The 27,054-nt window shown below is 38.1% G+C and overlaps 2 protein-coding genes across 2 annotated transcripts; one reads left to right on the top strand and one right to left on the bottom strand.

The window, feature by feature from the left end:
- Positions 1-448: 448 nt before the first annotated feature.
- SERINC3 (serine incorporator 3) lies at positions 449-17,442 on the top strand. Its single transcript, XM_081324486.1, has 10 exons — positions 449-578; positions 3,388-3,549; positions 4,928-5,085; positions 6,928-7,007; positions 8,805-8,942; positions 10,354-10,523; positions 11,452-11,542; positions 12,384-12,558; positions 15,256-15,477; positions 15,821-17,442. The coding sequence occupies exons 1-10, from the start codon at positions 540-542 to the stop codon at positions 15,957-15,959; spliced, it is 1,374 nt and encodes a 457-aa protein (XP_081180612.1). The 5' UTR covers positions 449-539; the 3' UTR covers positions 15,960-17,442.
- TTPAL (alpha tocopherol transfer protein like) lies at positions 17,349-27,054 on the bottom strand. Its single transcript, XM_081324487.1, has 5 exons — positions 27,005-27,054; positions 24,772-25,225; positions 24,020-24,213; positions 21,682-21,792; positions 17,349-20,349 (listed from the first exon to the last, which is right to left on the bottom strand). The coding sequence occupies exons 2-5, from the start codon at positions 25,208-25,210 to the stop codon at positions 20,074-20,076; spliced, it is 1,020 nt and encodes a 339-aa protein (XP_081180613.1). The 5' UTR covers positions 25,211-25,225; positions 27,005-27,054; the 3' UTR covers positions 17,349-20,073.

Genomic DNA, 27,054 nt, shown 5'->3' with positions numbered 1-27,054 from the left:
GATTCGTGCCAAACAACAATACCACGAAATCAGTCTCTTCCTTCTTTATTTAGGCTCCTTCGGGGCCGTTCTTGAAGCAACTGTGGCCCCAGATACAGTACTTTATCCAAGTCTGAGGGCCTAAACACGGGCGGAAGTGCTTCGGCTCTTATTTCATCTCTCTCCCTCCTCCTCCTATGCTTCTGGGAATTCTCACTTTCCTATTGGTCAATACAGACAATACTCTTCCATCTATAATAACCCTCCACCCAATCAGCACACTTCTCCTTTATTAGGCTTCGCCCGCCCCCTAGTAACGGTTAAGGAGGCCGCCATTTCTTTTTCTTCCCGGCTTCGCGGAACGGCGGGCCGAATTTTTCCCATTGGTCTGTTCATTAATCCCCACCCCTTCCCTGATGACAGGCTCGGGGAGCAGCGTACGCGCGGCCAATCAGCGCGTATTTACAGGGTGTCGACTGGGCTATCAGCGATCGCGATAGCGCTGGGTGCCCGAGGTTGGAAGGAGTCGGAAGTATCTGTGTGGGGGCATCGCTGTCACCATGGGGGCCGTGCTCGGGATCTGCTCTTTGGCCAGTTGGGTGAGTGCGGGAGGTGGGACGGGGGTCTGCAGGCCGATCAGAATGAGATGGATTCCAGGCCAGGTCGGGTGGATCGCGGGGACCTGGATTCCAGCACCAGGGGGAAAATGAAAGACCAATATCCGTAGCTTTGTGTCCTAAAAGGGAGGGAAGCCTGCTGTGGTTTCTTACGGAAAATCCGGCAACTCGGATATCCTGATAATTACTCCAGAAATGGGGGCGGTATATGTCTAATGCAGGATACATAAACAAGGGGGCGGGGTCTTCGCTTCTCTTTTGAGGTCTCCGCCTAGAGACAGACGAGACCGAGATGTCCAATGGGTTGTAATAACTAAACCTGGCAGTGAACCTTATTCATTCGAATGAGCATTAATTCTTCCAAGAATTGTAAAAAACAAAAGACATTTGATCAAACTAGGACCCAGATTGTTGGGGGCAATAAGCTGACTTTGTAATAATGCCGCTTAGGGTGTGTGTGAAAGCCCTAATAAGCAGGCATATACATAGAATGAAGGCTACTGCTAAGCTTGTAAGCCGCCCTGAGTCTTCGGAGAAGGGCGGGATATAAATGGAATTAAAATAAAATAAATAAATAAAAACGCCTTATTAAACCATTTAAACTCATGGAACCAGAGATTGGGCGTTATATCAGAAAGATAAAAGCCCTATACCAAGTTGTGAAAACCTACGTGCTTAACTTATTTCGTGTAAATATAACTCTTTTACGATGGTAGTAAACATTGGATGCCTGTACTTTGATTTTGTTCAGTGGATTATTATGGCCGTGAGAGGGGAGATTGGGTCATGCTTTCATTTCCTTTGTCCGCTTCCTGTGGCTTGTGATTTAACCTCTTAAGAATGATACTTAAGTCTCAGCCAGGAAATGGCTGCTGAGTCATAACCTTTTGAGTGTGGTAGACAGCATGGCCACATAATAATAACCAAGTGTTACTAGAGCCAACACAGTGTTTCTAACCCTTTAACTTAGCCGCCTTTCTTTACCCAGTGAATTATTTTAAACAGGTTTAGAAGATCATCCTTATTCCCTAAAATAGTTTGGAACCGTGGATATTTGTGTAGGCTGTAGATGAGAAAGATAGTACATTTCCACTGATTTGCAAGCATTTTGAACAAAAGGTTACAATGAAGACTGACAAGGGAATAACTCTTTAAAGAAGGCAGAGATTGCAAAGGGAACAAAGGCTGCTTTGGTATTTCTGCTCTTCAGAGAGATATTTCACATTAAAATGCTTGCGCATCAGGGGATGCTAAAAGCTTCCACTTGAGTGCCTCTGGATTGTTTGCAGTTTGAATTTGAACAGAAGTAAGACTTATTTAAAGTACAAGTCCTGTATTATTTGGCTGGTATAGATTTTACTACAATAAAATATAGTATTTATGTTGTGAATTGCTAAACTTTCAAAAACATGCAAAGTTACGGTATTAACACTGATTTTCATAGTAGTTCCATCCATTCTATACAACCACTGGAAAATTAAAGTTTTTCTATTATTCAGTGTTGATATTTACATTTAATCTTCACTTGTCATCTTTTCAGTATAACAATATTTTTATCTGAATCTCTTAATTTGGTTGGCACTTTAATAATATGGAGTTGCTTATTGCCCAGAATTGATACAGATTATTTATTTATTTATTAGGCAGAGTGCTCAACAATGTTCCAGAATGGGCATACAAATTGTAGATGTAAATTAAGATATGGAAGATGTGCAATTCACACATTAACAAAGAACAGCATTTCTGAGGCAGGCCATAAAGAAAGATACAAAGAATACATAAAAATGCTGCATGACATAAAAGTGAGGCATAAAGAAAATGTGTGTATTAGAAGAAGGACAAGGAAATGGACAATGCCAAACCACAAGTTCAACTGCAGGTCAGACCTCGTAGGCCAGCACAGAGTTCAGTTACAGCTAACCACATATGTCTTGCTTGTAGCTAATCACAAACATGGCGCCGGAAACTTAGACGCTTAGCAAGACACCTGTGACCTTTGCCAGAAAAAAGGTTGCAAGTCATTTAGCTATAATTTAGCATCGCTAAGGGGGGCTAGGGATGACCTAGAAGGGGCCTAGAACTCATGTAACCAATCAGAGCTCATAAATTACATTTCCGTGTCTTGCTACTTTTGGAGACTATATATTTACTTGCTTTTCCATGAAAAGGTGTTCAGACATTGATATTGCTTTTTGTTCTGAACCTTTTGCGCAAAATAAAGCAAACTTCTTTTGATTCCGGGGTCTGAGTCTCTTGATTCTGCAACATTTCTACTACATTTTACATTACAGCAGTTCAGTAGGGCTGACTAGAGTCAATCCCTGTAGAGAACACTAACCCTAAGAAAGTAAAAAATATATCACCAGAAATAAATTTAATTTGACTTCAGTTAAGATAAATGTATAACCTCTCATTAAGATGGCTACCTGCAGAGAATCTGCATGATGTATTCATTTGGCTTTACTTCTAACAACTTTCTTTCAGTATAAGTACTTTGCAGTTGTTCTTTAGGGTGTGCTGATGGGTTATTTATGCTAATCAGTGTTAAACTTGTATTGGACTGCAATATGCTAGAAATTAGTTCCCTCCTAATCATAAGATGTTTCTAAATTGGTCTTTGTAATTTGGCATCCAGTGTTATAATGCATTTCATATGGTGTGTGTCCTAGTCATATGTGGCCAATAGGGCAGTGGCTACACTAAGTTCATTATAAATAAGTATCTTTGAAAGGATGTATAGTACTGCTAATACTTAAGATTAAATATTCTCATTTATTCCTCTTTTTTATAGATTCCATGCCTTTGCAGTGGTGCATCATGTTTATTATGTCGCTGTTGTCCTAACAGCAAGAATTCTACAGTGACTCGCCTCATTTATGCTTTCCTGCTTCTTCTTAGTACTCTTGTTGCATGCATCATGTTGGCACCAGGAATGGAGAAACATCTCAAAGAGGTACTAATGTTTTAAAATCTTGCTTATAACACACATCATTGGACATTGATTTCCTCCACTTAAGATAGAGGCACATTGAAAGCTGAAAGAAAAAACAGTGGAATTTTTGTCAAATTATTTATAATAAAGATATTGTTTTATTAGGTGCAATAAGTCTCCAGACTAATTTGAAAGATCAGCATTTCAGGTTTTAAGCTAAAGAACTTGGTAGAATTTTGGCCAAGGTTATCTCTTTCTTAGGCATCCTGATTTCAAAATTTGGTTCCTTTTAGGGGCAAGCAAGCATTTCTTTTTAATTTTTTCTTAGTCAGAATTTTGTGGATTATATATTTCTGAAATGACAGAGAGGAATGGACTTCATACAATTAACCTTGGTCTCTTCATGGTCCCATAATCTCCATATATATCAATATCTATATAATAAATAATGCACACACATACACACACAAATACATATATACATACTTGGTTAAAGCTTAATTTTCCCTCCTAACGATATCTGATAATATACTGAACCTGAATGCTTTTGGAAAAACTGGGATTTACTCCAGATTATTTTGCTCTCCATGAGCTATGATGAAACTCGGAAGTTTATTAAACATTGAGCCCTAACATGAGCAAACTGAGTTGACTTGATCTGTACCAGCATTAAGTCCAGAACTGGAATCTGCAGCAAATCAAATATTTTTATCTCCTTGGAATTGTAAAAATTGCAGAGTCTTCAAGGGCTCAGGTTAATATACTGGGAATGCTTATACTACAGGAGCATTGTTACACAGCAGCTATTTTAGGATAGAATGAGCTAGCAGATCCTGGCATTCAGGGTGCAGGTAGCCTTCAATTTATGATCATAATTGAGCTTGAATTACAGCTGTAAGCTGTTGTAGTTAAGTGGGTCATATTTTGTATTTTTATGGTAAGCAAACACAGTCATTACATGAGTGCTGCAGCCATTAAACAAATTCATTTTACCCACTAAGAAACTGGAGGTAAACTTAAAACTGGCCAAACTCTTAAATTGCAGTCTTGTGACTGTGGGATGCTACAAATGGCCATAATGGTGAACCAGGTGCTAAGTGCTTAAAATGTGATCACGTTACCAGCTGGGGGTCTGTGCAATGTTGTATCTTCAAAATTGAATTGTAACTAGCTTTGGAGGACCTGTTATAACTTCAAACTATCACTAAGTGATCACTTGTAAGTTGAGGACTATAGATGGTCAGCTTGATAACTTTTGTCTTAACCTGGAGTGATACAAAAGAATAATTTATAAACCATAGGTTTTTATCATCTGTAAGAATAGAACTTGAGGAAAATGAATATTCTGTATAATCTACTTGTCTATAGTAACGTTTTTGAGTTTATTGTTCTCTTTCAGATTCCTCGTTTTTGTGATGGCGTTGATTGTGAAGCTTTGGTTGGATATAGAGCTGTCTATCGAGTCAGTTTTGCTATGGCTGTGTTTTTCTGCCTCTTTGCCATACTTATGATACAGGTGAAATCAAGTAAAGACCCACGGGCTGCCATCCACAATGGGTGAGTTAGATGGAAAATGGGGACTAATCCTTTATTTATTTTGCCCACAGCCTGAAATAGTAAATTTCCAAAAATGAATGGGTTTAACTCAGATGTCGAATTAAGAAATAGCCATTGTTTCAAGCATAAAATGTGAATAAATACATGCCCATGATGATGATGATGATGATGATGATGATGATGATGATGATGATGATAATAATAATAATAATAATAATAATAATAATAATAATAATAATAATAATAATAATAATAATAAAGTTGGAAGGGACCTTGGAGGTCATCTAGTCCAACCCCCTGCTCAGGCAGGAAACCCCCGGACAAATGGCTCTCCATTCTCTTCTTAAAAACTTCCAGTGTTGGAGCATTCACTGCTTCTGGAGGCAGGTTGTTCCACTGATTAATTGTTCTGTCAGGAAATTTTTCCTTAGTTCTAGTTTGCTTCTCTCCTTGATTAGTTTCCAACTGTTGCTTCTTGTCCTGCCTTCAGGCACTTTGGAAATTAGCTTGACTCCCTCTTCTTTGTGGCAGCCCCTGAGATATTGGAACACTGCTATCATATAATTTCAGATATAAATTTAACAGGAGAGGGTAACCTGGTAATCTCTACATATTGCAAATAACAGTCCCTTATTCTTGGCTATATTGGTAGTGTGATTGCTGTATGTTTAGTAAGTTGCTTGAAGTCCTAGGGATTATGGTGGTATATAAATAAATAAATAAATACCCAACGTCTAAATTTTGGCTCATTTAATCAGGGCATAGATATTAAAAACTGTCTCTTATTAATATAATCCAAATAAAAAACCACATCAGTGATGCCCTCGACGTGATGTCCTGTTGCCTGGAAGCGGTCCGGGAATGGATGGGGAGGAACAGGCTTCAACTCAACCCGGACAAGACTGAATGGCTGTACATACCGGCATGCCAGGATACTCAGAGTATTCCATCCCTTAATATTGGGGGTGAGTTATTGCCCCCCATTGATAGGGCCCGCAACCTGGGTGTCCTTCTAGATTCACAGCTCTCCTTAGAAGATCACATAGGAGCTGTGACCAGGGGGGCCTTCACTCGGGTTCGCCTGGTGCGCCAACTACGACCCTATCTGGACCTGGATGCCTTGCGTACAGTCACCCATGCACTTGTGACCTCTCGCCTTGACTACTGCAACGCTCTTTCATGGGGCTGCCCTTGAGAGCCACTCGGAAGCTTCAGCTGGTACAGAGTGCAGCTGCACGAACACTTTTGGGGGCTTCCCGATACTCCCATATTACACCTCTCCTCCGTGAGCTGCACTGGCTTCCAGTTGCCTTCCGAGTGAAATTCAAGGTGCTAGTGATGACATACAAAGCCCTACATGGCATGGGTCCGGATTACCTACGGGAGCACCTACTGCCAGCGTCAACACCCCTCCGTCCTGTGCGCTCCCACAGAGAGGGCCTCCTCAGGGTGCCACCGGTCAGAGAATGCCGGCTGGTGGCCCCCAGGGGGAGAGCATTCTCAGTGGGTGCGCCAACCCTTTGGAACTGCTTGCCTGCCGAAATCCGGATGGCCCCCGACCTTCGCACCTTCCGGCGTGACTTAAAAACCTACCTATTCCAGCAAGATTTTGGGGTTTCATTTGTTTACTATTGTTTTTACTGTATACTTACCTTGCTCTGTACACCGCCCCGAGTCCTTCGGGAGAAGGGCGGTATATAAAAACAAACAAATAAATAAATAAATAAATAAAAATCATCGAGACTTCCTATAGCCAGATACATTCCATTAGAAATATTTACTTTTGTTAGCTTAATATAGGCAGAGAAATAATTCTCAATTGTCTTCTTTATTTTTCAATAGATTTTGGTTCTTCAAAGTAGCTGCAGTTGTTGGAATCATGGTTGGGGCATTTTATATTCCAGAAGGGCCTTTCACAACAGGCAAGTGTGCATGGATCAGGAAATGTCATCATTTATTAAACTATAAGGATAGTCTGTAAAAATTATTTTTCAAAATGTCAAATAATATCCAGTGAATAAAATGCTTATATAGACAAAGCTGTTGATAGTCTAAGGAAGAATTACTAGAGGGTGATTTGGATGAATGTGTGCTACATAGTGGTTGGTACTCAATGCTACATCAAGCTATTAGAATCATAATGGCTTCAAGGAAGAGACATCTAATAGAAAACCACTTATTTGCTTTCATGTATACAGGAACAGCCTCTGTATATATAAATATTTTCATGATAATCTACCCTAAGAAAGCAAAAGTAAATGTTGCACTGGGAGACAAGCTCTAAACTCTAAAGGTAAAGGTTCCCCCGCACATGCGTGCTCGTCATTTCCAACTCTAGGGGCCGGTGCTCATCTCCGTTTCAAAGCCGAAGAGCCAGCGCTTGTCCGAGGATGTCTCCGTGGTCATGTGGCCGGCATGACTAGACGCCAAAGGCGCACGGAACGCTGTTACCTTCCCACCGTAGTGGTCCCTATTTTTCTACTTGCATTTTTACATGCTTTCGAACTGCTAGGTTGGCAGAAGCTGGGATGAGTAACAGGCGCTCACTCTGTTATGCGGCACTCGGGATTCGACCCGCCAAACTGCCGACCTTCTGATCGACAAGCTCAGCATCCTAACCCACTGAGCCACCGCGTCCCTAGTCTAAACTCTATTAGGCTACAAAACCTGGCTTCCAGAGTGATCGTGAGAGAAAGGGGGTGATGTGAGTAAGGTATAATTTTCTTCTTGAGGTTTTTTTTTTTAGAAATGTGCTTCATCTTTCTTTGTAAGATGATCAGACTTTAGGATTACTACTCTACTAGTATGTTATCACTCTAAGGGTGTCAAACTGCCAGCCTGTGGGCCAGTTGCATCATGCAGAGGCTCCGCCCACCCCAGCTCCGGCAATGCAAAAAAAGTTGTGATATGTTGCAATATGTCACGTGATGCAGTGAGTTTTGACAACCCGTGCTTCAATAGAAGTGCAAATACTATGCAAATATATCCTCTGCAGTGTGTACCACCTTTCCCAATTTGCCATCCTAGGTTTTCTTCAAATGTATTAGCTATTTATCCCCTCTTTATTTTTTATTTGCTCAAGGCATACATGCTTAATGTTGCCATGTCCTATTTTCCTCAATAATAACCTGGTGGGGTGGGATGGCAAAGAGTGACTAGCTCAAAGTTACCAAGCCAGCTTTCATGTCTAAGAGAAGACTAGAATTTTTGTTTCCTGGTTTCTAGGCCAGCAGCTTTGCTACTGCATGCAGTGGCTCTCCATTTATCTTCAAATCCATATTAGAGTTCAACTCTGATCATTCTCAAGTAGGATGGCTTATTCTTAAATGCAGTTCAAAGTACCGGTAGTCCTGTGTTGCATGCACCTGAATTTCTTTTAAAAATTTGCTCATGAATTGTTTTAAATGGATTTTTACCTGATTTGTAAATTCCCTGGTACAGCACCAACCAGAAAGACATTATGTGTCATCTTCCTAGCACCTGAAATAGCTTTATGAGTTTTAGAAGGCATACAAATTAAGTATATGCAGTATATGCACGGAGATAATTATTTGATCAGCTTTCTAGCTTTCTTTCCCTATTTGGGTTATAGCCTCATCATTCACAGCCCTGTTCAGGATACCATCTGGAAGGCAATTATTCTCTCTGGCTCCATCGAGATACATTTGCTCAGATACTGTCATGATGGTAACTTATTCTTTTTATTTCTTTCTTTCTAGTACTATTTGTTTTTGGAATTGTGGGTGCCTTCCTCTTCATTCTCATCCAACTGCTGCTGCTTGTGGATTTTGCTCATTCCTGGAATGATTCTTGGGTTGAACGGATGGAAGAGGGAAATTCCAGGTGCTGGTATGCTGGTAAGTGGCATTTAGCTGATGAATAACAAAATGAAGCAGCAGCTTTAATACATACTGCTTTGGGCTTCTCTTTGCTTGGGCAATTTATTGACTGTATTTAGAGCCATCTATTACAGTGTTTTTCAAACTTGACAACTCTTAAGACATGTGGACTCTAACAGAATTTTCAGCATATTGGTTGGGGGTTTCTGGGAGCTAAAGGTCACAGATCTTAAAAAGCGGCCAAGTTTGAAAAACTGGACTTACCAAAAAAAAGGGGGATTCTATTAAAAAATGCCAAAATTATTTATCTGAAGACATAATTATAGCAAACAATGTTTGTATACTAAGAATGTTCTTAAGAACTGAGTATAGATTTTTTTCCCATTTGCATCCAGCTTTTTGGATATTCTGCTCATCCTTGAGCAGGTTAATTTACTTTTCATTTTTCTTCCTGATTGTATGGGATAATGCTAAAGAGACTGCTGTGACTGTCAAATGCAGTGAGGATTAAGTGTGAATTAATATTGAAAAAGTGCAAAACTAGCCACTACAAGCAAGGTATACACACTTAATAACAATAACAATTATCTATCTATCTATCTATCTATCTATCTATCTATCTATCTATCTACCTATAAATAACAGAATAATAGTGTTGGAAAGGACCTTGGAGGTCTTCTAGTCCAACCCCCTGCTCAGGCAGGAAACCCTATATCATTTCAGACAAATGGCTGTCCAGTCTCTTCTTAAAAATTTCCAGTGTTGGGGCATTCACAACTTCTAGAGGCAGGTTGTTCCACTGATTAATTGTTCTAACTGTCAGGAAATTTTTCCTTAGTTCTAGGTTGCTTCTCTCTTTGATTAGTTTCCATCCATTACTTCTTGTCCTGCCTTCAGGTGCTTTGGAGAATAGCTCGACTCCCTCTTCTTTGTGTCAACCTCTGGGATATTGGAACACTAGTATCATGTCACCCCTAATCCTTCTCTTCATTAAACTAGACATACCCAATTCCAGCAACTGTTCCTTATATGTTTTAGCCTCCAGTCCCCTGATCATCTTTGTTGCTCTTCTCTGTACACTTTTTAGACTCTCAACATCTTTTTTACATTGTGGTGACTAAAACTGAATGTAGTATTCCAAGTGTGACCTTACCAAGGCGTTGTAAAGTGGTATTAACACTTCGTATGATCTTGATTCTATCCATCTGTTAATGCAGCCTAGCACTGTGTTGGCTTTTTTGGCAGCTGCAGCACACTGCCTATCAAGCACACTTGATAGGATAAAATGAGGCTCTCTGTGAAGGAGAAAACTAGGATCTTCCTAACATGAGAATAGTTATTTTCACGAATATGTTGCATTTTTAAACAATATTATTGGTTCAGTTTAGCCCTTGAGTACTTCTAACAGGGATCTGCTTGTTTTCTTCAGCTCTGCTGTCATGCACCAGCTTGAACTACATTCTGTCTTTCATTGCCATCGTACTCTTCTATGTCTTCTACACAAAACCAGATGGCTGTATTGAGAACAAGTTCTTCATCAGCTTTAATATGATTGCATGCATTGCTGTATCTATCACATCAATCCTTCCCAAAGTCCAGGTATGATGATGAAGCAGTGCTTTCAAATGAACAAACTTAGTTGACTTATTTTGCTTTAGGTGTTATATTGGTGGGTTGTATATCTTGCAAATTCTTCTAAGAATAAATCAGTGGATACAGAACATAAATTATTTTGATCAAGTTTGAGTAGCCTTTTGATGTAAGGACTAGGTTTAACTTGGGGGATAGGGGAAATGTTGGAGTGATGTGTTGATACAAGCCAGACACACAATTTTGAATTTTGAGAAGGATGTCAGGTTGGTTCTTTTTTTTAAATACTAAGCATATCTGTGGACATGTAGAACAGTTTGGGTGTGTTTCCCTCTTCAGAATGGTGAAAATTACATTCTGAATTACTCATAATTTGTTTCTGTGGCCAATGAGTGTTATAGAGGCTGCAAAAAAAAAGATATGGACAGTTGTGCCCCAGATACTTTTTATGCCTCTGACAATGCTTAATGCTGAATAAAAGTAGTTCTTGATTTATGGCTGGTCAACTAGACTACAAAAAGGTACTTACAACCCAATTTCAAAGTTACAATGGTTGGATACATCCTGCAGCCATGTGATCTCATTTTGGGCATTTGGCAGCCGACTCACATTTATGGCTATGTGCAGCATCCTGCAGTCACAATTTTCAATATTTTTTGCTGGTTTCTGGTATTTACTTCCAATTATCAATTTTAAAAAATGCCCATTGGATAAAATGGACCATCTTGACAACTACCACAAAAAATGCTGTACAATCAGGTCTGTTCACATATTGCCCAACTTACAACTATAATTCCAGGCTCAATTATGGTCATAAGGCTACCTGTAGCCTGACCTTGTAGCAAAATGAAGCATTTTTAGCTATAGCTTTTAACCATAAACCTTTATGATTTAAAACATAAAATTTATATTATTAAAAATTACTTGTCTCAAATAGGAACAACAACCTCATTCTGGTCTTCTCCAGTCCTCTGTGATTACGCTCTACACTATGTACCTCACATGGTCAGCCATGTCTAATGAGCCTGGTAAGCTATCAGTACAAATAGTATTTCAATTGTTTTCTTTAGAAACACATGAATTCCTTAAAAAAAACATCTTGCAAACACTTTGTTGTAGAGAGATTTCATTGTAACAAATGTCAAATCCTTATTTAGCTTACTCGACAACAGCTTTTCAGTAATTCTCAGAACAGTATATGTATATATGTGTGTGTGTGTGTGTGTGTGTAAATTTTAGATTGCTAACAAAGAATTAACGGGAGACTTTGTTAGCAATCTAAAATTTACACAAATATGAGCTGTCACTGTTGTGACTACTGCCTGTGGATGGCCTTCAGTTAGGCCTAAACAGGAAATAAAGATTTGTCCCATGTTTGGGGCCCATGGGGCAAATCTTTATTTCCTGTTTTCAGCCTTATCTCAAAGGCCATCGAACAGGCTGTAGTCACACCGGACAGTTCATATATTTGTGTAAATTACTAACAAAGAATTTAGGGAGGCTGATATGCATTTCGGACTCATTAGTCTTCATCAGTCAGTCATACCCTTCTGAGATTCGAACCTGGGCTGCTTGCACGTTAGGCAGTGTTTTTACTTCTTGAGCCACAGGTTCTCTCTCGCTTTGTTAACTTTTTTGCAAGGGGAGAAATATGTGTCATATGTTAACTCTTAGATTACCTTGCTAGGCCCCAAACATGGGGCAAATCTTTATTTCCTGTTTTCAGCCTTAAAACACTGTGTGTGTGTGTGTGTGTGTGTGTGTGTGTGTGTGTAAATTTTAGATTGCTAACAAAGAATTAAAGGGAGACTATATATGTATGTATGTATGTATGTATGTTTATATGTTTATATATATGTTTCTTTTTAGACCGCCACTGTAACCCAAGCCTTCTGAACATCATCAGCCAAATATCTGCACCTACTTCCATCCCGTTGAATGCAACTGTTATTCCTACTCCTATACCAGAAAAATCACCTCAGTGGTGGGATGCACAGAGCATTGTTGGACTTATTATCTTTGTACTTTGTCTCCTGTATTCCAGGTAAGATATAAGTTTTATATTTTTCTGAATTACAAGCAATTCTGACATGATCTGTTATTTCCTATATCATATTTGAAAGTATGGAATAGAAGTTTTCTTTCTCTTTAAATCAAGGGACATTAGTTTTGATTTAAGTGGTGTTAATAACTTGATTAAAAATACTTTACCATGTCTTCTAATTGTAGTAAGATTAGTACTTATTAAATTCTTTCAAGTTAATTAAATACTAGTTTTTAAAATTCAGCTTATTTGAGTTGAAATTTGACCATTGTTGATGTTAAGCTTCACCAATGGTCCAGTTTTATTCTGCATCAGACTCTTGTACCCATAGCATCCTCTAGGTGTGGAACTTCTAGACTTTTCAGCAACAGTCATGCTGTTCGGTCTTGAGAGCTATAGAAATAAAAAGAAACCCATTGCTATAAATGAAATCCATACAACTAAAGGATACCCAAGATGGGCAAAATGTTCTAATGAGCTCAGAAGAGCTTGCATAACATTTTCAATTATCTTTCTTCTGAAAAAGCTTAGATATTTGGTCCCAATTAGTATTACCAGCAGTTTTTTATTTATGCCTGTTCAGAGTCAACAGGTGACTCTGTTAAGTAATCAGAATAAAAAAGATATAAAGCAAGTTAACAATAGCAATCATAGCAATCCAACAAAAAGAAAAAAAATATCCTGAATACTGGAAAATCCTCTAATCAACCAATAGTCAGATCTTAATGATCCTATGGAATACCAGAATCATTGAGAACACTAAAATTCTGGGAAAGGGAATGTTATTTCAAAGAAGGAACAATAACTGAGGAAGCTTTCTCCCACGGTTCTTATAAATGTCATTCCATAAAGACAGAGATCCTGAGGCGAACCCAACCTCTTAAGAGCTTATTGGATGAGTAAAAACCTCTGATCAAAGACAAACCTGGTCCTGAGTCAGGAAAAACATGAGGTGTGATAACCAGCTTGAAGTGTGGGTGGAAATGAGTTGGTATTTGGTGCAGCTCATGAAGTAATGGTACTACATAGATAAACTGACTAGTATCTAAACCCTCCAGCTGCTGCATTCTGAATCATTTGCAACATATGAATGCTCAAGAGCAGTCCCAATGCAGACAGCTTTGCAATAGGCCGAATGAGAAGTAAGCAGGGCAAGAGTGCCTGAATATATAAGAGTCTTCTGATTCAGGAATGGCCATGGCTGGTGCACAGTTTGCATCTGTGCAAAAGCCTACTTAGCCCCAGTGATTCAAGCATGAACTCTGAATCAGGAGGATTCCCAGATTATTGACCATCTCTGAACAAGGAAGCGTGATAAAAATTGGCATACTACTGGAATCGATTTTAGAATTAAGGAACTCTGTCTTGCTACCTGTCTTATTATAATAAGACCCGGTCTTATTATTTTTTTGCCTCCAAAAGAGGCGCCAGGTCTTATTTTCGGCGGGGCGGGGGAGAGAAATGTCTTTCCCACACAGCTCTGCCCATCTGGCCCACTTCTTTTGTGGCTAAAGGAGCAGCTTCATTCTGCAGCTGAGAATGGAGCTGTGGCCTGCATTTTGCAGTCAAAGGGCTTCCAGAAAGGCCTCTGATGTGAAATGCAGGCCTGGGGATGCCACAGAAGAAGTGGGCCAGTGAGGAGAGGCCTGGCTGCAAGGTAAGGGTGCAGGGCACGTGGGGCAGCTCCACACCCCAACCCCAGCTTGATTTTTAGGTTGTGCCTCATCCCAAAATTAGGGCTTATTTTTCTGGTAGGGCTTATATTAGGCCCACCCCCAAAAATCAAGCTAGGGCTTATTTCCGGGGTAGGTCTTTCGGAGAAACACGGTAGGATTAAGCTTGAGCCTTTGTCCTTATCCAGTATAGCCTGTGGGTATTGAACCACATCTTCTGTTCAGCCTGCTGCAACTGAAATGCATATTATACATCTGATTATATTATATAAATTATCTGTGTTCCAGATAAATTCTCCCAGGAATTTAATGTAGATATGAAATGGCAGAATCCAGTCCTGTTAAACAGAGGGACCAAGACTTGATTTCTCACTCCTCACACTGAATCAAACTGTTCCCAAGGAAGGAGAACCTTGTTTATAACAGTGCCTGGCACTTTCAGCCATACAGATGATATAGACATGTCAAACTTGCGACATCACGTGACGTCGTGCAACGTATCGGGACCTTTTCCCCATTGTCGGCAATGGGATGGGTGCGGTTTCAGCGTGATGCAACTGGCTTGTGGGCTGGCAGTTTGACATGCCTGATATAGAAAAATGTCATGACTGATGCCATGATTGATTTTAGGGAGCCAAGAGATCAAGCAAGAGCATGAAGTTGTATTTCTGCATCTCAATCTTGTCACAGGCCACTCACACGAATGTGACTGTGGTCTTAATTTTATAACCAAACCTAAAACCAAGCTGAAAAAGTCCAGACAATCTGTTTCCTGCAGAACTTTGATTCAGACCCACTATTTTCTCAACAAACTTCCCCAAGTAGGTTAGAGACAGGTTGAATGATTGCTGGGTTGGAATGATGGTTTCTTGAGAAGGGACATATAATTGCTTCCTTTTAACTACATGCTGTTTTCAGAACCAACAGTAGCTGGTTCATAGAATTGAGTAATACTGGACATAATTAGTTAGAAGCGTTATTTTTTCTAAGCTAGATTTTTGAAGCCTCCTTTCTTGTTTTGCAGCATCCGATCTTCTAACAACAGCCAAGTGAACAAGTTGACACTGTCTGCCAGTGACAGTGTCATTCTGGATGATACACCAAATACAGCTGATGTAGAAGATGGAGAAGTCCGCCGGGTTTTGGACAATGAAAAGGATAGTGTCCAGTATAACTATAGCGTCTTCCACTTTATGCTAACTCTCGCTTCCCTCTACATAATGATGACTCTTACTAATTGGTATAGGTGAGTATATTCTTTACAGCAATTTTAATCAAAAACCTTGTTGCTTTAGATAACTAACTCAGTATGGAATTTTTTAAATATTAAGAACACGTTTTTTTAAAAATTAGAAGCAGCTAATTTTTGCACAAAACTAAAGTTAGGATTCACCTTGTGGCATTGAATAGGATTTTCTTCTGTATAGGCTGGGAAAGATATAAAAATTATTTCTGAATAATACTTCTGTAATTAACCCCAAATATCTGGTAAGCATACCAAAAGGTGTCTAATTGAGTTATGCAATAAATTAGTTGAAGACTTTCTACCAGTTGATTTGAGGCATATACTATTTTTATTAATTTTACAGTCCTGATGCTGAAACTAAAACACTGAAAAGCAAGTGGCCAGCTGTCTGGGTGAAGATCTCCTCAAGCTGGGTTTGTCTTCTTCTTTATATCTGGACTTTAGTGGCACCCCTGATTCTTACCAATCGAGACTTCAATTAAATGGTAACTTCTGTGAAAGCATGGAGATATGACATTCTGCTCTGCTGAAAGCCAAAAGTTATGCATTGCATCGTGGACCTAAGGCTCTGGGCATCATTCCTACAACAGGCAGATAAATAGAAATCTAACTTGTTTAATGCTTAATGCAGAATCTAAGTGCTGTACATATTGATGTGTTAAATTCAAAGCTAGCATTCCTCTTTTCTACTACAGCTGTGCTGTTGAAGGATTTCTTAAAAAGCTTGTGTAAACTATATCTACTGGAAGTGTGAATGGAAAGTAATATATTCTAAAGTTGTTCTGGTATTTCACTGTATGGAAATGAGTATCATTGCTGCATTGCTCTACATTCCATTTCAGAAAAAAAGTATCTGATGGAGCTTTGAATAATGGATAAAGTGTTTTTCTTAACAGAGAATAGCATGCTAATGTAATATACCAAGCCTATAACTGGCAACTTTTGGGATCACTGTAGAAAACAAATGTTATACGAATCTAGCATACTGCTAAACTTTTAATGTTTTACCAGTTAGTTATCTGATTTATTTTAAACACATTCAAGTCCTGCTTTCTGAAACAAGCAAATTAAACAAGCAATGTTTGTTAAACCTAGTATATCATACCACTCAGTTTGACATTATTTGCACTATAAATATGTTTTATTCAAACTAAATATTTAGTGTTAGTTTTGTTGGTTGGTTGTTTTAGCAGTTCTACACATGATTATCACCTAGCCCAAGCAGTGAAGTTGGTCTGTATCTGAAAGCAAGTCATCATATAACTTATTTGTGGTATTAGACAAAGAACCTCCAGGCGGGCTCTTGATTCATATGTTCATATTATAATATAAGAGCTTAATTAGCACAAGCACATAAACTACATGCTTAGTTTTTAGCCTGTGATTATACATATACTTTTGCATAGAGAGACATCTATGTTCAACTGATTTCCTATTCTTAGTTGCAGTCCCCTATGATGGTGCCCATCATTTTGAGAACTTCAACATGTAGGAAAGCAAGAGGCAGCTTGAAAAACACATAGCTCATCACAAATTCTATTTTTCATTTCAGATCTAATTCAGTTTTATATATTTTCCTTTACAATCCTAGACAGTCGCTTCAGTGATACTTTAAATTTACCAACAAAGAATTAAAGGGAGACTAGGATAGCTATTTTAAGTCTCCCCTTAATTCTTTGTCGTTATATTTAAAATTTAACACACAAATAGTCTGTCACGGTAGTGACTACCTGTGAAGGCTCCTAGATTGGGGCTGAAAGGCGAAAGCAGAAGCAGTATGCTCTGTCCCGTATTTGGATTAGACCAGGCTGCCCTGATAGACCGGTCTCACTGGAAAAGGCTTCAATGACATAAAACATTGAAACGGCATGTTTATATATTATTTTAATATTAATAAGATTTAATATCCACTCATGCAGACAGACTGTTCATTTTATAAAGTGCAGTATAAAAATAAATTCTCAAGGTATATACTCTAATTCTGTACAGAGAGAGAATAAAACAGACCCATGAACAAAACTGCAAAACTTAGCCATAGAAAACAAAGCACCTCAATTTTCCTCTGGAAAAATTATTACCATTTTTCTACTTTAGATACAGATTAACAAAGGCAATTTGACATTTGTAATGAATTGCCAATGTCTTTTACTTAAGGCTTGTTATTCTTGCACCACATCTGCTTGGATTTTGTTTATAGAAGAACTGATACTAACAAAAAGATCCCTACAACCAAGTTGCCAGACAATATGCATATTAACTACTTTTAAACCATATATGCTTAACTATAGGCACAACATCAACATTAGTTCTGTCAGCACTTTTTCTAAAACCAATTCTACAGATGAACAAGATAACAAAAGCATGGGGTGCAATTTAGGCTACGCATCTTAGAGTTAAATAATAGCCATAAATTTACAAAACCTACTATTCCAATATATCCGGGCAAAGAGATGTGGTTTACCAATAAAATGTTTAGTACAGGGAGGCAAACATTGAATTGGTATTCAGTTATTGTTTAAATAAGAGCTCTTAAGATTGTTACAAAAAAAAATTAAAACACTGTAGGGAAAAAAGAACCATTGCATTTTAACTTTTTATATCATCATCATTCATTGTCATTTGAGACTGGCTTCTCATTTAAGGGGGAAAAATAGACTAGGTAAAGTGTACTTTAGAACAGTGTCTTAGAAATTATAATCTTCCACACTTTGCTAAAGAAAAAAAAAACATTTTCCTGACATGTTACATTGATTTCTAAAACGTTTTGTGATTCAGACTAGTTCTCTTACAAATATGTTTCAATTTCAGCTGCCAAAGCTTGGCAGCTTCGATTTTTCTGCATAAAGATTACTTCCAATAAGGAAAAAAACCTCCATTATCATTTTAACATATACTTCTCATATCTAAATTTGACCAGCACTTTCTACAAGAATACATAAGCAGAAAAGTATATCTTGTGCCTTCTTCTGTATCTTTAAACTTCTTTCCCTATGTGTCTATAGGGGGAAAAAACCACTAACGCGTATATAAATTTAGCAAGATGAGAGATGGGTAGCAGCGTAGAAACCTGTTTCACGTACGTTTAGATAGCTATAATACCACAGTGGGTTTGTGTATTTAGAACTCTAATTGAAGCACGGTCACATGACTAAACTGCTTCACATTTTGGCAATAGAGAAGCAAGTCATTAATTTAGAAAAACTAAAAATAAATACATTTTGGCACTGGCAATAACAAGATCAATCTACAGAGAACGTAATATTTACAGTAAGCACCAACTTTCTGGTCTTACTTGGCACTAGGCAAAAGCCTCCATTATAGTTCCAACAATTTAAAAAGTGCTATGAGCTGCTCTCTTATGAGCAGCAGTAAGTACAAAGTTCCAGTCTGTTAGTTTCAGCCTTTCATGCAAAGAATGGGCCCACAGTACCTTCAACTCTAGTTAAATGTAATTCAAAGACTGCTATCTTCTGAAGGATGACCCACCACTAGAGAGGATCTAACATTACATCAGGGTTTTAGATCCTTTCCTATATAGTATATTTTATCCTAGAGGTGAGACCACTGGCCTTAGGAAATGAAGCCAAGATCAAAATAGCACTGAGGTTCCACTGACAAAATAACATAGTGAATGAGGAGAAACTAGCATTTAGAAACGGAATATTGTGCTTGTCAAATGTCCTGTTTGGTTTGCAGAGAATATTTCAAAACTTCTCTATAAAGGTATCTAAACAAATTATCTCTTTTTATCAGGCAAACCTTTACAGCTATCATGTCTGTGGTTTTCCTCATCCTCTTTTCGTGAGGCAGATAACAACTAACAGTGCTATACCGGTATACAAAATTATGTGCCTTCTCAGTTGGTCCTGTCTTATGCAAATTCAAGTATGGGAATAAAACTGGCTCACAGATTGTTTGATGCTTTCTTTATAAAAGAAAAAAAAATGAGTATGTGCTTTCAACGGAACATCAATAGCTGTTTCTGCAAGAATCAGTTTCAAAGTGTTAACACTCCCTGTAGTATACAAAGCTGCAGTTTTGTAAATAATGCTGAAGTTTATAGATGGCAACAAAATAAGAACTGGCTATCTTTTAGTTTATGGCAGATAAAACTTCTAGTCAACTATCTTTGTATCATATAGCTCTCATTTCTTTCTTCCTCTGCAGAGTTAGCACTATATTACTGCACGTCCAAATTTGTACATCATTTTTGCTCCCTTCAGCCTGAGAAAGAATAGTGCTTTGCACCTAAAACTGCTTATTTGGAAGCAAGTCCCACAAATTTTAGTGCAACTTCCTTCCAAGTAATTGTGCTTAGGACCTTGTTATCAGTAACTTTTCTTTAGCTGTGTTCATTTGTGGCATCTGAGTTCCTTTGGGTCAGTTACCACAATAACTTCCTGCCTGCTCAAAATTTTTTCCATTTGCCGGTGTGCCACAGAATCTCACTTTCGTACAACTTTCTTCTATTTAAGATTTGCTTTGGTTCCAAAGTAAAGTAACATCCATCAACACCCATATGTTGTAGAAGCATGAGAGAATTAATATTCCTTTTGTAAACAGCAAGGTGACATTTTGGAAGCTTTATCTGCTATGCTAATAGCAGGAATAGAGCTGTGTTTTGAAGCTTCGCAAAGAGTCATCATGCTGCTTCTCATCAATCTCTTCGCTCATTAATGGATCATGTGGTGAACAGTCACTGGAGAGAGGCAGCTGTGAGACATCATACATGAAGTCTTCTTCTGACGCCAGCAGTAGCTCATTCCAGGTAGAGATATCAAGCTTTCCTGCTGTGCCACCATATTCTTCAGGGAGAATTCGTGGTGGAAGATTCTGATGAAGAGACCTCAAGTCTGACCCATGAAGAAAAAACTGAGAAGAAAAGAACCATTTCAACACATTTCCAATTCAAATTAAATGTATAATATTTTAGAAATAGTGATACAATTTCCCTTTTAAGCCTAGACAACGGTTCAAAGTATTTCTCTATACTACAGGTCTAATTGACAGCAGCATTTGAGACTAGACTGATATTCTTGAGAATCATAGGATAAAACTGAAACAGTCTCACAATCTTTATTAACATGTAAAGACAAATTTTCTTTAAACTATCTCAAAACAGTTTTATGTTATATCCTGTTGGATAAGCTTCATTTGGACAAGCCACTGAACTTCATGAATAACCAAAGATTACTACTGTTTGGATGAAAAGAAAATCAGTTCAGATTTGTACAGCTCTAAATAGGCTTTACAGAAGACCATTTCCAAAAATTGATGCAGCTTAATATTCACATGTATTATTTCCCTTTTAGAAATGTCTGCACCTCCTGAATTCTTGCTTAATATACAATGGAGTATGGACTATCTAACAGACAGTTTGTAAGCCTGATTTTCTTTTGTTTTTTCCTAAACTGTCTTGAAGCCTTTAGAAATGGATGGTGCACAATCTTGTGTAATACATATATAAATGACTACACAGCAGTTATATATATAAAAATTGAGACTTCTATTTCATCAATGATTACATAAGCTTCAAAGTTGTATCTAATACTAATAACAGTAATTAACTCAGTTTCTAACAGAAATATATTGCTTTGGGTGCCTAACTGCTTTCACAGGAACAGTTATTATTCTCCACTTCACTATATAGTATAAAGGATATTTACAGAAATGTATTAAAAGAGAAGAAATAATAGATAATAGGTTTGCAGTGGAGAATTATGTTGGGTTTATCTACAAACTCCAAGTAAAGGAATATCCAAATTTAGCTGCCGATGGATTTAATTTGATTAGCTGTAGCTGAGGTTGAAGTTAAGACCTGCATAGAACAAATGAGACTTTTCTTTCCAGATGATGTTTAAACATGTGTTTTACTAATTCAAAATAAACATTTTGAACTTTTATGAAATTCACTTTGCACACAGATGGCAACTTAAAAAACAGCTGCTTTGCTGGATCAGACTGGCCTCTTTAGTCAAATTTTCTCTTCCCTATAGGGACAAGCTAATGGGTATGGAAAGCCTATACACCATGCATATGTCCTAGAGCAGAGGTCCCCAACCTTTTGAGCACCAGCAACCAGTTCTGTGGAGTGCATTTTTTCTGTGGACCAGAGGGGGTGTGGTTTCATGTACTGCCCCGCTCAGGGGCGGGACGCTTGGGGGTGGGGCAGCAATGTTTCATATAGCCATATTGACTACTTACCCGATTTGCTATTTTTTCCTTCAGAAATGGTTTGAGAATAGCAAAAATGCCCTTGAATATGCGAGGTTCATTTATGATATTGACAGCTTTTATTCTAATTGGAAAGCCATCCTAAAAGAAAGACATGCCAATAACATTTATAAAGATTAGACTGTTTAGAAATAACTGTAAGGTAAAGATAAAGGTTCCCCCCGCACATGCGTGCTAGTTGTTTCCAACTCTAGGGGCCGGTGCTTATCTCCGTTTCAAAGCCAAAGAGCCAGCGCTTGTCCAAGGACGTTTCCGTGGTCATGTGGCCGGCATGACTAGACGCCAAAGGCGCACGGAACGCTGTTACCTTCCCACCGTAGTGGTCCCTATTTTTCTACTTGCATTTTTACGTGCTTTCGAACTGCTAGGTTGGCAGAAGCTAGGATGAGTAACAGGCGCTCTGTTATGCTGCACTTGGGATTCGACCCGCCAAACTGCCAACCTTCTGATCAACAAGCTGAGTCCTAACCCACTGAGCCACCGCGTCCCTAGAAATAACTATATTGCATTTCAAAACAAATTGATTCAGTATTACTTTATGTAAAAATAATTTTAACCACTATGCTCCTTACACAATTCCACTATAAATTCTGAATGGGATAGAAACTGCTTGTTTGAAAGAGAAATTCTTGGCAGAATGTGTATTTCTCAAGAATAACAAGAGATTTTAGCACGATGCTTTCCTGTACAAATAAGGTATTTCTCATTTCTTAACGAAGTCACCACAGAAGGGGCATTTGTCATGTCAACATAAATATTTTCAAATTTATTATGCCTTAACATTTTATGGATCAGAGTTCACTTCATCTAAAACATGAAATATTACCCTAGGTTGGCAGAAGTGGGCTGTGTGTGTGTGTGTGTGTGTGTGTGTGTGTGTGTGTGTATATATATATATATATATATATATATATATATATATATATATATATATATATATATATATATATATATATATATATATATATATATATACATACACACATACATATACATATATATATACATACACATATATATACACACACATATATACACACACATATATACACACACACACATTATTTGAAGGCATCTGTCTGATTCTATAAACTGCTGTTTAAGCACAAGGCTTTTAGGATTAATATGTTAAAAATACTATTCAGTAGCTGTCTACATTAATGAGCATCAATTAATGCATCACAAACATGGAAAAAATACAAAATATCACTAAAAATGTCCAATAGCATGCATGCAATGCATGCATAAAACAGAATTTTTCATTCTAATTCTTTTCATGTAGAGTGCAATTGAAAAGCATATATAGGTAGCCCTTGCTTACTGACTGCCTCACTTAACGACCAAAGTTAAGACACTATTAAAAAAAACAGCTCTGTGACCAATTCCTACATTTACAACAATGGCAATATCGCACAGTCACATAATCACCATCTGTATGCTTCACAATTAGCTTCTAACAGAGTTATTAGAGAATGTGGAAGTAAAATTGCAAATTGCTGTCACGTGATGTCTTGCTTAATGACCACAGCAAGCAAACAGTCACACAGATACCTAGAAGCGTTCTATCCAGCTAAAACACTTAGAGCTGGCATATCTACCTTTGGGTGAAAATATATAAACAGAAAGAAATGTTAGGCAACAGAGGATTGGAAGTTAGTGGGGTTGTAAGGTTGTTGTATAAAATGGACGTGCTATGTGAATCTAGGCACATCGGAAGAGAAATCTGCAACAGAGAACCTGATAGCAGCAAACAGACCCTGAGATATCTGCAGAATGAATTGGCTCATGGAAAAAAAACCTGCAGGATTTGGACAGGGCAGAGCAAACGTCAGTGAGAACAGCTTGCCAAAAGCCCTGAAATTCCAAGAAGCTCAAAAAAGAGTTATTTTTCCCTTTTTCCATTCTTCTCTGTAGCCTAAAATCAAGTCCTAAAAGGGAAAATACTGAACAGCCTGTCAAAGCTGTGGTAAGGAACATAAAGGAATGAGGTAATTAGAAAATTTTAAAAGGCTCCATATAGAGATGTCTTTAGAGTTTCTTAAACAATGGCCATTGTATAAATAAACAGAAATTATGTATCTAAAAGCACTGTAAAAAATACAGTAATTTATAGAATCGTGTGCCTGGAAAGCTTCTATTCTTTTCCCCAACACTGAACGTAAGATGTTATAGGAATCACAAATATTATCTTTGTAATATTTCCCTTGAAAAAAATGAACAAAGCATTTGCATTTTGCACGATTCCCCAAGAATCAGAACAAGCAGTAATTTACACTGATTATTTTTCCTCTAATGATTTAAATCTTACCTGAAGAATTCCAATCACTTTTTTCGCTATGAAGGGGCCAAAGTGAGATGCCTTAGATAAACTGATTCCTTTGTAGTCTGCAAGAATTACTATTCCATTTACTTGGGTCTCCTCAGATTGAACGAGTTTTTCTAATGTTAAGTATATGGCACGAATGTTTTCAGTAATTGGGTAATTACTTGGTGTCCATCTATCTATGATGAGTAAGACAGAGACATGTTAGAAGTTAAAAGAAAGCCAAATTACCGGTACATTACAAACCTGAATGTTTTCTTTGCTGACAATTATTAATAATCCTAGAAAAATCTCTTTCTAAGCTCCCATTACCTCTTACTTTAGAAAAAGCTTGTTTTAGGAAAAATAATTAAACAATTCTATTGAACACACTTTTCATGGTTGGATTCCTAAGATTAAATAGAAGTAATACCTTTAAGAAAATGAATGCTGAGACTTACAATCCTATACAAATAGACAAAGATTATACAAATAATCTTCAGAACAATAAGCTTTAAGAATTATCTTACTTAAAACATTAGTAAATAAAATTATGTTAATTGGAAAGCATAGTAATACATGCCAATATATTTATTTAGTAAGTGTGGGGAAAATAAGAGGTGGGAACATCACATATAGTACTTTAATCGCACAAAATAAAGACAGGATATCAAATAAACAATATAAAGGTGGGATATAAATCAAATAAATAAAGCAAGCAAACAAAAGATTCATCCATCTTAAAAAGTTAAGCATACCTGGGCGAATACAGACAACATGGCGTCCTTCATTATCTAAACAAGAAAGCACAGTGACAAAGCCAGATTCTAAGACAGCCTTTACAGCAGATGGCTTCAGATTTGTAAAAACCTCAGGCCAACTTCTCCTACAGCAATGATAGTTCACAAGAAGTTGAAGTGCCCGATCGTAATCAAATTTCCTTGCTCTAAGGAACCTAAGCAAGAAAGCGTCATCTAGGCAAGTCCCCAGATTAGGATAATCTTTGCACACCATGTCTCTGAGGGCCTGAACATCTCGAAGCCGCCATTCAGGTTTTTCCTGCAGCTCTTCACGTGCTTTGGCAATAAGCTCAGCAGACAGCGTACACACGTATGTTTTCTGAACTGGTAGGATCTCAATTCCTGACAGAGATCCTTCAGAAGGACTTCTAACGGTGCCATCACTATCTCCTGACATTGGTTAGAGAAATATCTGGGGGGAAAAGGTGACAAAAAATGACCAAGCTGATCACCAACTTTTACAAAGAGTTTTGGACCGTAGTATACTATTATGCTATATGTCAAATAGTAGTTCATTCCCATTTGCCAGTAATAATTTTTTAACAGCAAACGTAATTCTATAAATTATAAAGAGTGGGATATACATGATCACATGATCATGGGTAAATTTATCACCTAAATTCTCAACCGCTCAGAATATTTGATTGAATTGGTACTTAAATCGCTTCTCTTTTTGAGATGGGAAGTGATAATTTACCACCCCAAGCAATGTAAGGCTTTCATTAAACAATTTCTAATTAAAGAAATTCTTGCAATTTATGACTCTACATCTTTTTTTTATTGACAACCCTGTACATGTGTTCATTTTCAGGTGAACATCCATAGGAGATACTTGCTGTTAGAACATCACTTTGGCAACTCTGTTTCTAATTCTGTAGGTTAGAGTACAAAGAGAATATTACTTCTTGTTCTTGTTTTTTCTGTAACAACTCTGCCTCCGCCCCTTCTGCTTAATTTCAAAAGGGATTTCTAAACTGAATTTTGGAGTTCAGCTGCTTATCGTACACAATCAAAAAGTTAAATCTCTAATTTCTCCAACACTGTGACTTATATTACACATATCTGCAGATCACATAGGAAATGGGGGGAGGTGAATGGGTAAATATTTCATTAGCAGCTTCTGAAAATTTCAGCTATCAGCAATCTTCCCTGACATTAACAGCCTACACTCTGCTAAGGTGATATTTGAAGGCTGCTGGTAGACTTGAAGAAAGGTAAATTGCACATAGCCTATCTTGTAAACTTTGCTCTAAAATGGATGTATCTCTCTCTCAAAAATCGCTTAGTCGGCTGAGACAAAAAAACCCCTCTGATGTTTCATATATATAAATGTATACACTGTTGATGACAGATGCCTATCACGACCTCAGAAGTTGACCAAATCCAAAATATGCTAGTCCATGTGATGTGAACAGACTGTTTCTCCTCTCGAAGGGCATTTCAGAAGAGCCAATTTAATCTAATGGTTAAGGCACAGGTTAGAAAGCAGAAGATGGGTGAGATCAAGTCCTGCCTTAGCTGTGGAAACCAGCTGGGTGACTTTGGGCATTCTCAGCCCAACCCATCTCACTAAGTTGTTGTGGGGAAGATAGGAGAAGGGAGGTTGGATATGTTCACCGCCTTGGGTTGTTGGTTAAAATGACAATGGCGGGATACAAATAAATAAAATAAAATCTCCTACCCAACGACCGAGCGAGGTGATTCTCCCCGCACTTCCATAGTCCTTAATATAATGCAGGGGTCCTCAAACTTGGCCTCTTTAAGACTTGTGGACTTCAACTCCCAGAATTCCCCAGCCAGCATCGCCAGAATTCTGGGAGTTGAAGTACACAAGTCTTAAAGAGGCCAAGTTTGAGGACCCCTGATATAATGGAAGGAAGCAACCCCGTCTAACCCCAAATCATTCATACGCTGCCAGAAACTGAGCAAAAAAAAAAAGCCCGCCCTGCAGTAAGTTGATCTCTGACCAGTTTATTTCGGCATCCAGAACTAAGCGCCACTGAATTCAATAGGATCGACTGCTAAGAAAGCTGCTGTAAAAAAATTCCACACTTGGACCGTCGCCTACTTCCTAGGAAGCAGACGGGAAAGACCACAAAGCCCATGCCGCCGTCCCAGCCGCAACAGGAACCAACCACAGTCGCGCATCCAACTAAACTTGAACAACCGCCTCGCAAACCCCGACACTCACCAAAACACCAACCCCACTAAGCGGAAGAGACTGTTTCCAGGAGAACCGGA

Source organism: Vipera berus, assembly GCF_964194415.1.
Source record: "Vipera berus genome assembly, chromosome: 3".
Taxonomy (NCBI): domain Eukaryota; kingdom Metazoa; phylum Chordata; class Lepidosauria; order Squamata; family Viperidae; genus Vipera; species Vipera berus.
Note: the sequence above shows the minus strand (reverse complement) of the source record. Positions and strands in the feature narration are given on the sequence as shown.

Excerpts from the sequence above, each read along its gene's own strand:
- SERINC3 (XM_081324486.1), top strand. The coding sequence starts at position 540 with ATGGGGGCCGTGCTCGGGATCTGCTCTTTGGCCAGTTGG. Across the intron at positions 579-3,387 it reads TCTGCTCTTTGGCCAGTTGG|ATTCCATGCCTTTGCAGTGG; the intron begins GTGAGTGCGGGA and ends TCTTTTTTATAG. Across the intron at positions 10,524-11,451 it reads CAATCCTTCCCAAAGTCCAG|GAACAACAACCTCATTCTGG; the intron begins GTATGATGATGA and ends TGTCTCAAATAG.
- TTPAL (XM_081324487.1), bottom strand. The coding sequence starts at position 25,210 with ATGTCAGGAGATAGTGATGGCACCGTTAGAAGTCCTTCTGAAGGATCT. Across the intron at positions 24,214-24,771 it reads TGTTGTCTGTATTCGCCCAG|ATAGATGGACACCAAGTAAT; the intron begins GTATGCTTAACT and ends TACTCATCATAG. Across the intron at positions 21,793-24,019 it reads AAGTGATTGGAATTCTTCAG|GATGGCTTTCCAATTAGAAT; the intron begins GTAAGATTTAAA and ends TCTTTCTTTTAG.